This window comes from Megalobrama amblycephala, linkage group LG14 (assembly GCF_018812025.1).
Source record: "Megalobrama amblycephala isolate DHTTF-2021 linkage group LG14, ASM1881202v1, whole genome shotgun sequence".
Taxonomy (NCBI): Eukaryota; Metazoa; Chordata; class Actinopteri; order Cypriniformes; family Xenocyprididae; genus Megalobrama; species Megalobrama amblycephala.
Window position 1 is genome coordinate 33,303,682 of NC_063057.1, and position 15,553 is coordinate 33,319,234.

Genomic DNA, 15,553 nt, shown 5'->3' on the forward strand with positions numbered 1-15,553 from the left:
AGCTGAGTATCATCAGCGTAACAATGAAAACTAACACCATGCTTCCTAATGATATCTCCCAAGGGTAGCATGTACAGAGTGAAAAGCAATGGTCCTAGTACTGAGCCTTGCGGTACTCCATATTTAACTTGTGACTGATATGACATCTCATCGTTTACTACTAAAAACTGATAACGGTCAGATAAGTATGATTTGAACCATGCCAATGCAATTCCACTAATGCCAACATAATTTTCAAGTCTATTTAAGAGAATATTGTGATCGATAGTGTCAAATGCAGCACTAAGATCCAGTAACACTAATAGAGAGATACAACCACGATCTGATGATAAGAGCAAATCATTAGTAACTCTAATGAGAGCAGTCTCAGTACTATGGTACGGTCTAAATCCTGACTGGAAATCCTCACAGATATTATTTCTTTCTAAAAAGGAACATAGTTGTAATGAAACTGCCTTTTCTAGTATTTTTGACAGAAAAGTAAGATTTGAGATCGGCCTGTAATTGACTAATTCTTTAGGATCTAGTTGTGGTTTTTTAATAAGAGGTTTAATAATAGCCAGCTTAAAAGTTTTTGGTACGTATCCTAATGACAAAGATGAATTAACAATATTAAGAAGGGGATCTATGACTTCTGGAAGCATCTCTTTCAATAGCTTAGTTGGTATAGGGTCTGTTGTTGATTTTGATGATTTAACAAGTTTAGACAATTCTTCCTCTCCTAAAGCAGTAAATGAAATGAATTTTTCCTCAGGGACACTACAATGCAATGTCTGACACGGTACTGTAGTAGACGGTTGCATGGTTATAATTTTCTCTCTAATATTATCAATCTTGCAAGTAAAGAAGTTCATAAAGTCGTTACTGCTGTGCTCTTTGGAAACATCAGAAGTTGAAGCTTTATTTCTTGTTAATTTAGCCACTGTATCAAATAAATACCTAGGGTTGTGTTTATTTTCTTCTAAGAGTTTTGAAAAATAGGCAGATCAAGCAGTTTTTAAGGCCTTTCTGTACTCAATCATTTTCTCTCTCCACGAAATGCGAAATACTTCTAGTTTTGTTTTCTTCCAGCTACGCTCCATTTTTCTGGGTGCAGTTTTTAGGGCCCGAGTCTGCTCACTGTACCATGGCATTGGATTAAATTCCTTAATCTTTTTTAAACGCAAAGGAGCGACTGAATCTAATGTGCTGGAAAAGACAGAGGCAATAGTTTCTGTTGCAACATCGAGGTTTTCTAAGCTGTCTGGTATGCTAAGGCGATGAAACTGATCAGGAAGGTTATTTATAAAGCGATCTTTAGTGGTAGAAGTGATGGTTCTACCATATTTATGGCAGGGAGGCAGTTTAGCCTCTTTAACTAAATGTAGTATACACGAGACTAGATAATGATCTGAGATGTCGTCACTCTGCTGCAGAATTTCAACGGCGTCAATATCGATTCCATGTGACAATATTAGATCTAAAGTATGATTACGACAATGAGTGGGTCCTGACACGTGTTTTCTAACACCAATAGAGTTTAGAATGTCCGTAAATGCCAACCCCGATGTAGTGAATTACAGGGCCCAGTTTACGGCCGGGCCCCTCTCTCTCTGTAACAGTGGACAAAGGTTTGCTACATTTTGATTGGATCTCGGTGGACTAACACAAACAAATTGTCCAACGCCATCAGATAAAGATGTAAGGACAACATCCAGACCTCTCTTATAGGGTAAGAAGAAGACCTCTTGTACCAAGCCTGGGAAGGACAAGACTTCTCATTGGTCCACAGGCAGTTATTACCCTTCACCCATCTAAACACTACTTCCTAAAGTTGGCCAGAGACTGCCATAAAAATTCCTTGGGACCTTGGCAGAAATGGGTGAAACAAAGAAAGATCACAAAGATCCATCCGAATCCATTAAAAACTATGTTTGAAAACCTTAGAACTGATGCAAACTACACATCCATTTCACACTTATTCACAGAAATAAGTATTCTCAGTGACAGCCATTTGTAGTGCAACATCTGATACAAATTCAGCTGTTAATGTACAATTGAATGACAGTTCAATCTTTTTTCATCATGTTTAGTCTCTATTTGTTTAGAATATTGCCAAAGGTATTCTGGTGGTGGTTTGGAAAATGAGAAATGCATTGGTAAACTTTAAAGACACTGTAAAGACTTCCAACTTTGTGCTTTATGCAAATGAGTTCCACAGGAGAAAGAAGGGTGGGCCACACTCTGTATGTCCCCTCTGATGCCAGCAGCCAATCACAGCACTCGAATGGAGAAGCGCCAAATGCAATCTCCTCCTCATCGGAAAGGGATAAAGGTACCCTTTCAACAGACACTCCTTGTTCTGAGTCTCCCATCGGGTGAGACATAACAGATATTGTTCTGAGTCCCGGCTTGCGAAGCTGAGACACAACAGATACACGGTTCTGGGTCTTAACTCTGTAAGGAGTGAGACATTAACAGATATACTGTTCTGAGCCTCTGGTCCATCCAGAGAGACAACAACTGATCCCATGATCTTAGTCTACAGCTTGTGAGGCAGCAACAGAGACGACCACATTCTGAGCCTCCAGCTTGTGAGGAAAGAGACATTAACAAACACTACGTTCAGAGTTTCTGTCCAGCGAGACAGTGACGACATCTGCAACAAGGTTAAGCTCAGGAGAGCAAACCTTCACTTCAAGGTACCTTCGTCTGCATGTTCCAGATTGTTAAGGACCTTCTGCACCTACACCAGGGCCTCATCTGCGTGTTCCAGATTTTAGGACCCTTTGGTGCTCCAGGAGATCAGCATCCCACAGAGCTTCGTGTTCAAGACTGTTGAAACAGATTCTGGCTCCTCTCCCCACTGCATTGTCACCCAGCACAACCAGTGGAAGACGTCACTGTCATCGGACTCAACCAAGTGGAATGTAAATATCACTTAACCAAACCTCTTTCCAGAGACCTTGGCATTGTTGTATACTATCAGTATATAGTTTCCTAATTCCTATTAGATTCAATATAGCTGATGTTAGTCAATAACAAATAATCTCTAGTTTATTTGTTTGTTGCATAATAAGGTTCTCCACCTTATTATTTTCAGAGAAACAGTTTATCTTTCCCTAAGATAACGTAACTCTTCCATAGCCACACTCAACTTAATCACTTGTATTCTATGTATCTTATGCACTTTATTCCTTTATCATTCATGGTATTCATTTAGTAGTTGTGTTAGTTATTCTTGTTTATCTTTTTGTTATTAAAATTTATTTTATTACACTTGTGTCTTCCTTGTGCTGATAATACAGAAAAGGTTCTACAAGTTAGCAATATCACCAATCTTTCAGATAAATCAGCTGACCACTTTACGTTAATTCTAAATGAATGAAAGCCCCTGTTGGGAGTGTTCTCATACTGCCAAGGTAACAACCCTTGACTGGTGCCCTGAACTAGGGAAAAAGGGGAAAGTGGTAATCTGATGTACTCATGACCAACTCTTAAGAGACGTGTGTCCAAAAATCACAACGTCAGCGGTGACTTGAGTACCAATCCCTATTTTACTTTGTGTCCTTTGATGGACAAAGTAAAAATCACTACACCAATGAGTCTTTTTTATTATCTACATGGATATTAACAACAAGGACTTTATCTGCAGCTAGTACTAACTCTGATAGAAAATCAGCAAATTCTTTAATAAAGTCTGTATGGTGTCCTGGTGGCCTGTATACAGTAGCCAACACAAATGTCAACTTACATAATGTTACGTAAAGCACCATCACTTCGAAGGAATTATATTTGGAAGACTTTTGACTAATACTGTAAATATTACTATAAATTACAGCAACACCTCCCCCTTTGCCTTTCTGTCGAGGATTGTGTCGATAATCATAACCTTGAGGGCTGGACTCATTTAAAGTAATGTAATCATCCGGTTTTAGCCTGGTTTCTGTCAAACACAGCACATCTAGATTATTGTCTGTGATAATATCATTTACAATAAGTGCTTTTGAAGAAAGTGATCTAATATTTAACAATCCAAGCTTTATCATTTGTTTATCATTATTATCTCGATTTTTTATTTGTTGAACATCAATTAAATTTTTTCCATTAAATGGGTTTGGAAGTTTTTTGTTTTTATTAATTCGGGGTACAGACACAGTCTCTATGTGATAATATCTAGGTGTAAGAGTTTCTATGTGTTGGGATTTATCTGACTTCTGTAATGTGAGGCAGCTAGCAGACGGTCGGTTTAGCCAGTCTGTCTGCTTCCTGACCTGGGCCGTAGTTTGTCATGTTTCAGCTCTAAGACTATGTGCCATATTACTAGAGAGAAGAGCAGCACCATCCCGGGAGGGATGAATACCATCTCTTTTCAACAGGTCAGGTCTGCCCCAAAAACTTTTCCAATTGTCTATGAAACCTATATTATTCTGCGGACACCACTTAGACAGCCAGCCATTGAGTGATGATAATCTGCTAACTATCTCATCACTCCGACGAACAGGAAGGGGACCAGAGTAAATTACTTCTCCTGACATTGTACTTGCAAGTTCACACACCTCTTTAATGTTAATTTTAGTGATCTCCGACTGGCGAAGTCGAACATCATTTGTGCCAACGTGAATAATAATTTTAGAGTATTTACGATTAGCATTAGCCAGCACTTTTAAATTTGCTTTGATGTCAGGTGCTCTGGCTCCCGGCAAACATGTGACTATGGTGGCTGGTGTCTCTATTTTCACGTTCCGTGTAATAGAATCGCCAATAACTAGGGCACTTTCAACAGGATTCTCAGTGGGTGCGTCACTGAGTGGGGAGAACCTGTTTGATGTTCTTAATAGAACGGAAGAGTGGTGTTTTCCGCGACTAGGCCGCCTCACCGTTACCCAAGTGCCCTGCTGCGTGGGCTCTACAGCCGGAACTGAACAATGTACAGAGTTCACTAAACTAGTCATATCCAAAACAGTATCTGAAGCCCCTGCATTCTTACTATCCTCGATTAAAGTTTGGATGCGTGTCTCTAATTCTGAGATTCTCTCTGTCAGCCTGACTATTTCCCTACATTTATGACATGTAAATCCCTCATCGCTGACAGAGAGGGCTATGCTAAACATGTGACAGATGGAACACGATATAACACTGGGAAAGGATGACATAACTCACCGTGTTTGTAGACTGATCCGAGTTGCCACAGCTGTTTGATGAACGCGTTGGAAGAGGAGCGCGCGAGACTGATGACAAGTTAAAAAAGCTAGCGAGATGCAAACGCGTTGTAACAGCGATTTAGATTCAAAGATTACAAGCTGGCGACGTCAGATTAGTGTGGTGGGCAATAGTATATATATATAAAGTAATGATAATATAAGCAACAAAAAGTACGAGATTCAATAAAAGTAAGAGAAAACAAAGCTATACGGAGATACAAAACACTGAGCAGCGAGGCAGACAGGAGCAATCGAGCCTTGAGTTACTACAGTGTTCTTCTCATCTGGATTAACCCCATCTACACTTAAGGTTTATGTTTCAACTATATCTGCTTACCATGCCCATGTGGATGGTACTACTGTTGGGAAAAAACCATTAGTTATTCGTTTCCTCCGTGGCACCCAGAGGCTGAGGCCTGCGATGCACATGAGGATCCCTGCTTGGGATTTTGCTATTGTGTTAGAAGGCCTATCTACAGCTCCATTTGAGCCACTTGAGTCAGTCTAAGATAAGTTCCTGACACTTAAGACTGTCTTTCTTCTCACCATCTAACCCCTTTAAGAGAGTAGGAGACCATCAGGCCCTTTCAGTGTCCCCAACTTGTCTTGAGTTTGCACCAGGGATGGTCAAAGCCTTCCTTTACCCCAAACCTGAGTATATTCCGAAGGTTTTGACTAATGTTCCGAGGCCTATAGTGTTGCAAGCCTTTTGTCCTCCTCCATTTGTTACCCCAGACCAGGAGAAACTGAATCTGCTGTGTCCAGTGCTCGCACTGGACACATATGTCCACAGAGCTGCCCCGTGGAGGAAAGCAGACCAGTTATTTGTGTGCTTTAGACCACATAACAGGGGTTGTCCTGCATCCAAACACATTGTAAGCAAGTGGATAGTCGAGGCTATTTCACTCGCTTACGAGGTCTCTGGCCAGCAGTGTCCATTAGTTGTCAGAGCTCACTCGACTAGGAGTATGGCGGTCTCCAAGGCCTTAATTGCGGGGGTTTCCCTCAAAGAGATCTGCGATGCGGCCGGTTGGTCCTCGCCTCTCACAAAGATGTACTATGACCTTGACCTGGACACGGCTCCAGGATCATCAGTTTTGCTGTCTTACGTGTGCCACAGTTTCACACAGACAGGTATTTGTGATTATGGCGTTTTGGTATATCATTCCCAAAGCGATCCTATCGGACACAGCGCGAGTTCCCTCGAAAGGGAACGTCTCAGGTTACGTATGTAACCATAGTTCCCTGAGAAAGGGAACAAGACACTGTCGCGTTGCCTGACATTCTACTCGGAGATCGCATCCTCAGACTCAGAATTATGCATTTCTATGCCAACGTTATCAATGCCAAAGTGAATCTGCAGCGGGTCAGGTGGTATAAAGGTACAGGTATAAAGTCCTTGATATTCCTTGATGAATTGATTATTAAATTGTTTAATTAAGGTTTATACATGCTAATTTCCAAGAAAGAGTTCAAGATAAATATTTTTTTTACTACTGGAGCTGCCAGTTTGCTAAGTTTCAAATGATTATTAAACAGCAAGCACAAACTACACAAAAGCGGCAGCCCTTCCAGTGCATTCAGTGTTCAAATTCACTCCTTCAAGTGAACTATATTAGAGGAGTCATTTAGGGACTAGTGAATGAGTCAATAGGAGGCGATTTTGTACACAGCTCTAATATTAATAATTTTAACAAAATAAGGGATCATAAAAATTACTATTATTTTAATAATTTAATTATTTTTTTATTTACTGTTCTGAATAAGCTGTTATGTATAACACAAAATAATAACTGAAATAATTTACACAAAATAAGCCATTTCAAAAGTTTACATACCCTTAAATCTTAATACTGTGTGAAGTTACCTGGATGATAAACAACTTTTTTTGTGTTTTGTGATAGTTGTGATAACAGGTCCTTCTATGGGTGTAACGGTACACAAAAATTATGGATTATAATGGTTTATAATGATATAATCAATACTCACATAAAAATTGTTTGCAAACATGTCAATTTAATATAAGGCAGTTTTTGCATTAACTTCTAAATCTAATTATAAAATTATGTTTCTACTCCAATTCGTTAAAATATATTCATTTACACAGTGGCCGTCATAACTTGTTTTCATGACAGATTTATTTAAACATACATTAAATATATACATTAAATAATTAAGACAGGTTAAATAAAATAGAATGAATATATAGGCTAATATAGTGCATGTAGTTCATTTCTCTAGCGAACTAACAAGATGTGGACACTGAATGGCTTTTATGAGGTAAATGGTACATGACATTGTTTACAAGCTGTTTTATTGGTTTTATTTATTTATTTTGGTTTTTATTTATTGGTTTTAAAAGAATTTGAGGGATGAGACTTATCAAATGTAACAAACACAGAGCTTACTGCGATTATTGGTGGTTAAAAGTGGTTCATGGGCTACAACTCTGTATTCGTCGGTACACGTGTACCGAACCAAAAGACACATACCGAAAATTCTCGGTACGAATAAGTGCACCGTTACACCCCTAGGTTCTGCACATTATTGGTTTTCTACCTTCTTCTGCATTTTTGCATCTTTGAACCCTTTCCAAGAGTGACTGTATGATTTTGAGTTCCAACTTTTCACATTGAGGACAACTGAGGAACTCATTCAAAGCTATTTCAAAAGATGAAAACATTAACTAATGTTCAAGAAGGCAACACAATGCATTAAGAGCTGTGTGTGTGTGTGTGTGTGTGTGTGTGTGTGTGTGTGTGTGTGTGTGTGTGTGTGCGCGTGTGTGCTCGCTCAGTGGTTGCTGTCTTACAGGAATGTGTCTCTCTTCTGGCTGTCTGCTGGAGTCTGGTTTGGGAAGATCGAGAGCAAGATGACTTGATACAGGATCTGGGAACAGAAGGAGCTTCTCTACACACTGCCTGGTAGTATTCAAGCTCCTACACACACACAAACACACCACACACACAAAAAACAAACAAACAAACAAAAAAACAGTAATAACTAGATTTGTACATATAAAGGTGATCTTAAGGTTTTTGGTTTAATGTTTTGTGTAAACAAGAGAGAAGATTTAACACAAATAATAATAAACTATTTTCTACAGCACCTTTAAAGGTGTCATCGAACGTTTTTTTACAAGATGTAATATAAGTCTAAGGTGTCCCCTGAATGTGTCTGTGAAGTTGCAGCTCAAAATACCCCATAGATTTTTTTTTTAATTAATTTTTTTAACTGCCTATTTTGAGGCATAATTAAAAATGCTCCGATTTAGGCTGCGGCCCCTTTAATTGCTCGCGCTCTCCGCCCCCTCCCGAGCTCTCGACTCTATCACTGCATAAAGAAAGTTCACACAGCTAATATAACCCTCAGAATGGATCTTTACAAAGTGTTCATCATGCAGCATGTCTAATCGCATAAGCATAGTATTTATTTGGATGTTTACATTTGATTCTGAATGAGTTTGATAGTGCTCCGTGGCTAATGGCTAATGCTACACTGTTGGAGAGATTTATAAAGAATGAAGTTGTGTTTATGCATTATACAGACTGCAAGTGTTTAAAAATGAAAATAGTGACAGCTCTTGTCTCCGTGAATACAGTAAGAAACGATGGTAACTTTAACCACATTTAACAGTACATTACCAGCATGCTAACAAAACATTTAGAAAGACATTTTACAAATATCACTAAAATATCATGTTATCATGGATCATGTCAGTTATTATCGCTCCATCTGCCATTTTTTCGCTGTTGTCCTTGCTTGCTTACCTAGTCTGATGATTCAGCTGTGCACAGATCCAGACGTTAATACTGGCTGCCCTTGTGTAATGCCTTGATCATGGGCTGGCATATGCAAATATTGGGGGCGTACACCCCGACAGTTACGTAATAGTCGGTGTTATGTTGAGATTCGCCTGTTCTTCGGATGTCTTTTAAACAAATTAGATTTATATAAGGAGGAGGAAACAATGGAGTTTGAGACTCACTGTATGTTATATCCATGTACTGAACTCTTGTTATTCAACTATGCCGAGTTAAATTCAATTTTCAATTCGATGGCACCTTTAAAAGTTGCATCTCAAATCGCTTTACAAGAATAAAAGAGAAATACATTCATATAAGAAAAATGCATTCATGAAAGAGATATGCATTCTGATACACAATTAAAATGAAAAAGCATGCTATTAAAACAACAAGAAGAAAACAGTATAGAATAAAAACAATTACAAAGTAATCAAATAAAAGCTACCCTAAAAAAAGTGAGTTTTAATTGAAGATTTTAAAACACTGTTGGAAACTTTTTCCCTCGTCGAAGCAGAGACCAGGAGACGTTGGGATATCTTTCAAGCAGAAGTTACTCTTTATTGAGAAACGCGCTGTGTGTGTCGCTGCAGTCATCCACGTCTAACTAAGGCAGTGTACTTGGTAGTTCATATTACATTCAAGGGGGAGGGTGGAGACAATATAAACAAAGCATGCAAATGCAGTACAGGAATCAGCCCATTCCCTCCATTTCCCAGCCATGATCTAATCAGCATAAATGCGTCATTCAAATGCATAGGTGCTAATCCAATAAGTCTGACAGTATCGCCCATACCTTACATTATCATAGAGACAAAGGCACCGCTGTATCTTGAGCTTGTCATGCCAAATGGTCAGGAAGACAAAAGGTTAATGTCACAGACACCTGGGCTGCCTGCCTTGATCTCCTCTAGAATGTCATTATCTTTAACCTCAAAATGTAAAACAAATGTACATAAAGTTTTCAGTTCATATACTATTACATTGAAACCTAGATATAACATAGTACAAATTTGTAATCCCACAACACCAAGAGATTCCGCATGTCTAATCAAAGAGGGCAGAGAGTTCCATAGTTTTGGAGCAAATGAAGAGAAAGTGCTATCACCTAAAGGTGATACAGTTTCAATGGCAGAACAGTTTAGTTTTGCTTGAAAATCCAGAATAGAGCCATCCACATTTAAGGTTAAATACCCAGCTTTATGTAGCTGGTGGGGTGAGCCAATGAGCATAACCTCAGGCTTGTCACTGTTAAGACAAACAAAATGGAGACATCCATTTTTTCTCAGAAATACCTTAAGAAGAAAAGTACATATTATCACAGCCACATCATCATCAGGTTTTGAATATATGTAAATCTGGATGTCATCTGCATAAAAATGAAAGTTTTTCCTGAGGAGTGACAGATTACACCAAACCAACCTTAGACATGCATCCACCCATAGTAACAAACTGCTTAAGATCTAAAAGGTAGGGCTTAAACCAGTTTCTAAACAGGTGATTAATAGAGAATAATCGACACTGAGATCAAGAAGGATCAAAATTCAAAGACAGCTATTGTCATCATAACACTTAGCACTCACCTGCATATGAGAATCAACACACAGCACAACACCACATAGGCTGTATTTTAACCATGGCAATAAATGGTTATATAAAAATAACACAGTATGCAAAGAGATGCAAGAAAGAAAATCAAATCACAGTTCAGTGTGCAAATATCCCAATGACATCTGTTAGAACAACCATGTGACTCTCCAGGAACTAACAGAGGCCAGATATCGCTATAACATCCAGATAAATACTTTTCAAGACAATAAATACACGACTGAGATGATGTACGCATGTATTGCCTCAGAATTTACGTCTGAATAGCGCTCGTTCCGTGGGCGTGGCCGCATTAGTGGATAATGAGCTGAATCACGGGCGTCTGACATGGCTCTTTTTTCATACAGATTACATAAACAGAATTTTTGTTTTCGATTTGACTTACATGATTTAAAACCTGACATTTCAATGTTTTTTTAGACATAAGTCTCATTTTTGTGTCATTAGTATTCACTAAGTTACAGTTCATTTTCTGAGAACTATCAGATTGGACTTCGTTCAGAGGGAGACGAGAGATCATGCATCATGTTAGTTTTCTTTATTTTGCAAAAAGCACAACATTTTGTTTTTACTCTGAGTGTACACAAATAAAAGAAGATATTCCACAGATTAAAATGGTGTATAGCTCTTAATTGTATGTGCAACATTGACGGAGTATTTTGAGTGTCTTTCACACTGGTAAGAAAAAAAATGAGGTGGTATCGCCGGCGTGACCACCGACCCGAGGGAGTTAAATACGGATGCAAAAATTATTGCTAAAGCTTTGGGAACAAGACTTGAGAAGGTCCTGCCTTTGTTGGTACATTTAGACCAGAACGGCTTTGTTAAGAACCGTCAAGGGTTCCATAATGTTAGGAGGGTGCTCAATCTGGTACATGCGGGGATGACACCCCTGATACGGCCATCTTGTCGCTCAATGCTGAAAAGGCGTTCAACAGACTTGAATGGCCGTATTTGATGGAGGTGCTTGCGCAGTTTGGTTTGAGTGACAATTTCCGTAGATGGATGGGAATTCTATTAGTGAGTACCTCTGCAGTAGAATCAACTAACAACCATGTCTCGCAACCATTTAAATTAAGTCGCAGATCCCAACAAGGCTCACCACTTTCGCCTCTACTCTTTGTTTTATCCATGGAACTGCTAGCAATAGCAATTAGATCACACCCTATAATTCGTGGTATTCATTCAGATGTTTTAGAACATCATATTGCTTTATATGCTGATGATACCATTGTATTTTTATCAGAGCTTCAAAAATCTATACCTTCCCTTCTAAAGCTTATTGATCTGTTTGGTTATTTTTCTGATTTTAAGGTAAATAAGGATAAGTCATCAATTATGTTTCTAAATGAGCAAGAGAGAATAAATCCAAGAGTAGTACACCCATTTGTTAATGCTCTTATTGACTTTGATTATTTAGGAATTAAAATAACACCCAAAATAAGTTCCCTCAGTTCAGCTAACTTTGAGCCGTTATTGTTGAAGGTGTCTGAGGAGACAACTAGATGGATGATGCTGCCCCTGTCTATAATGGGAAGAATAAATGTGATTAAGATGAACATATTACTGAGATTTTTATATATCTTTCAGTTGTTACCACTTGCTCCTCCTCCCGCTTTTTTCCAAAAAGTGAGTAAGCTACTTCCTAATTTTGAATGAATGAATGAATGAGGCATTTATATAGCGCTTTCATATGTACTACTGTACACCCAAAGCGCTTTACAATCATATCAGGGGTCTCTCCTCATCCACCACCAGTGTGCAGCATCCACTTGGATGATGCGACGGCAGCCACAGTACAACGGCGCCAGTGCACTCACCACACACCAGCTGTAGGTGGAGAGGAGAGAGAGTGAAAGAGCCAATTCAATGGATGGGGATTATTAGGAGGCCGTGATTGGTAAGGGCCTATGGAGGGAATTTGGCCAGGACACCGGGGTTACACCCCTACTCTTTACGAGAAGTGCCATGGGATTTTTAATGACCACAGAGAGTCAGGACCTCGGTTTAACGTCTCATCCGAAGGACGGTGCTTGTTACAGTACAGTGTCCCCGTCACTATACTGGGGCATTAGGACCCACACAGACCACAGGGTGAGCACCCCCTGCTGGCCTTACCAACACCTCTTCCAGCAGCTACCTGGTTTTCCCAGGAGGTCTCCCATCCAGGTACTAACCAGGCTCAGCCCTGCTTAGCTTCAGTGGGCAACCGGTCTTGGGCTACAGGGTGATATGGCTGCTGGCTATAATTTTATTTGGAGTAATATAAAAACTTGACTTCGACTTTCTCTTCTGTACCTGCCTTATGACAGGGGAGGGTTACAATTACTAAACTTATTATGGTATTATTGGGCTGCTCAAATAATGTATAAAAGGAGCACCTGGAGAAACAGAAGACATCTATCGTCTTGAAATGCAGAGTCTCGTTCCCTGGTTCTCAGGGAACTATGGTTACATACGTAACCTGAGACGTTCCCTTTCGAAAGGGAACTCGCTCTGCATTTGCAAGAACGCTTTGGGGAACGATATACCCATGCCGCCATGCTTGAGGAGAGTGCATGCCAAAAAATATGGCTGACAAACGTCGAGCAGTTTCAAAGGAAACGCTTAGCAACTCACTCCTCGGGTCACACCAGGCTGTCAGTGGCGGCATTCCCTATGGCCAACAGCCCAAGCTGAGCCTACAGAAGGCCTTCCTCTATAGAGAGAGAAAGCCTAATAAGGCCGCTAGAGCATCTGAGACCAACTTTCCCGTAGACAAAGTGGTCTCTTCTAGGGAATGAGGCCAGAGAACCGAAGGGAACCCCGACCAGTCACTAGAGGGGAACGAAGTCACCCCCAATGCCAACAGGGAGGCCGACCTGGTCTTACATAAGACAAGCTTAGTCTTGGCCAATCCCTGTCTGAACACAGAATCTCAAAAACTAATCCTTCACAGAAGGGAGCGGGTAAAAGTGACTGCAAAAGGGGTCAGGAACAACTCAAACCCACGTGTAGAGACGGGCATCCTGGAGAGCAGAACTCAGCTGAGTGCTATAAACCCTCGTATTGAAAGGAGTATAATCCGCTCATCCTAGGATCTACTCAGCGCTGATAATTTGCACTGAGGAGGCTGTGCGCTAGAGAACCCTGATAGAAAGGAGCACAAACCAGCCTGGGGCTGATCCTCAATGGGAGGCCTCATGGAAGCCTTCACCTAATGATCAGCTTAGGGAGCTAAGCACTATTACACAGACAACCCTAGCAGGGAAGTACAAAGCTCGACCTAAAAGGTAAACCATACTGTGGGCACATAACCATGGAGGCCAGAAAGGGCCTGCATCATGATAGTAATTCTATGTGAAGTAAGACTCACATACATTTACATTTACATTTACATTTATTCATTTGGCAGACGCTTTTATCCAAAGCGACTTACAAGTGAGGAATACAACAAGCGAGTCGCCATGACGAGGCAAATAGACAAGAAGTGCTCATAATAGAAGTTATAGGCAGTGCTCAGATTATCCTAAGATACAATAGAGAGGGATTAGAGGAAGTGAAAGGATAGGAATAAGAAGTGTTTTTTTTTTTTTTTTTTTTAAGATGAGGTTAAGTGCTCACGAAAGAGATGGGTTTTCAGCTGTCTTTTGAATATTGCCAGGGATTCCGCATTCCGGATGAAGGCAGGAAGATCATTCCACCAGCAAGGGACAGTGAATGAGAATGTTCTGGAAAGTGATTTCGTGCCTCTCTGTGATGGTACCACAAGCCTACGCTCCTTTAATGAGTACAGGTTTCTGGTAGAAATGTAAACTCGTAAGAGTGAGTGGAAGTAGGAGGGTGCTGAGCCTGTGGTAGATCTGTAAGCAAGCGTCAACGCCTTGAATTTGATGCGAGCAGCAAGTGGTAGCCAGTGAAGAGAGATGAAGAGAGGCGTGACGTGGGCTCTTTTGGGCTCGTTGAAGACGAGACGTGCTGCTGCGTTCTGAATCATTTGTAGAGGCTTGATTGTGCATGATGGCAGTCCAGACAGAAGTGCATTGCAGTAATCAAGCCTAGAAATGACCAGAGCCTGGACCAGAAGTTGTGTTGCATGTTCTGTTAGAAAGGGCCTGATTTTCCTGATGTTGTATAGTGCAAATCTGCATGACCGAGCTGTCTTTGCAATGTGGTCTTTGAAGGTCAGTTGATCATCAAGGATTACTCCAAGATTTCTGGCCGAATTTGATGGGGTAATTGAGGATGTGCCTAGCTGGATGCTGAAATTGTGATTTAGAGTCGGATTGGCAGAGAAGACGAGAAGCTCAGTCTTAGCCAGGTTGAGCTGTAGATGATGTTCTTTCATCCATGCCGAGATGTCCGCCAGACAGCTTGAGATTCGTGCAGCTACTGTGGGATCATCTGGTTGGAATGAAAGGAAGAGTTGTGTGTCATCAGCATAGCAATGGTAGGAGAAACCATGTGCCTGAATGATGGGACCAAGTGATGTAGTGTAAATGGAGAAGAGGAGGGGTCCAAGAACTGAACCCTGAGGAACACCCGTGGTCAGTTGATGAGCTTTGGATACCTCCCCTCTCCAGGCAACCCTGAAAGACCTTCCTGTGAGATAGGATTCAAACCAGAGAAGTGGAGTACCTGTGATGCCCAGTGATGAGAGGGTGGACAGGAGGATCTGATGATTCACCGTGTCAAAGGCAGCAGATAGATTGAGCAGAATGAGAACTGATGATTTGGAATCAGCCTTTGCAATCTGCAGGGATTCAGTGACCGACAGCAGTGCAGTCTCAGTCGAGTGGCCACTCTTGAAACCAGATTGATTGACATCCAATTGGTTGCTCTGTGAGAGGAAAGATGACACCTGGTTGAAAACAACTCGTTCAAGTGTTTTTCCTATGAATGGTAGGAGAGAAACAGGTCTGTAGCTGTCTACAAGAGACGTGTTTAATGTGGGTTTCTTAAGCAGTGGGGTTACCCGAG

The 15,553-nt window shown here is 40.6% G+C and overlaps 1 protein-coding gene and 1 pseudogene across 1 annotated transcript in view; both read right to left on the reverse strand.

Annotated features, from left to right (window-relative positions):
- Positions 1–15,553, reverse strand: part of LOC125244870 (centrosomal protein of 95 kDa-like) — a 77,736-nt gene that overhangs the window by 47,511 nt on the left and 14,672 nt on the right. The window contains exon 4 of the mRNA XM_048155230.1: positions 7,996–8,122. Coding sequence (XP_048011187.1) covers positions 7,996–8,122 — 127 coding nt within the window. The remainder of the gene's footprint in view (positions 1–7,995; positions 8,123–15,553) is intronic.
- LOC125246488 lies at positions 12,722–12,838 on the reverse strand (annotated as a pseudogene).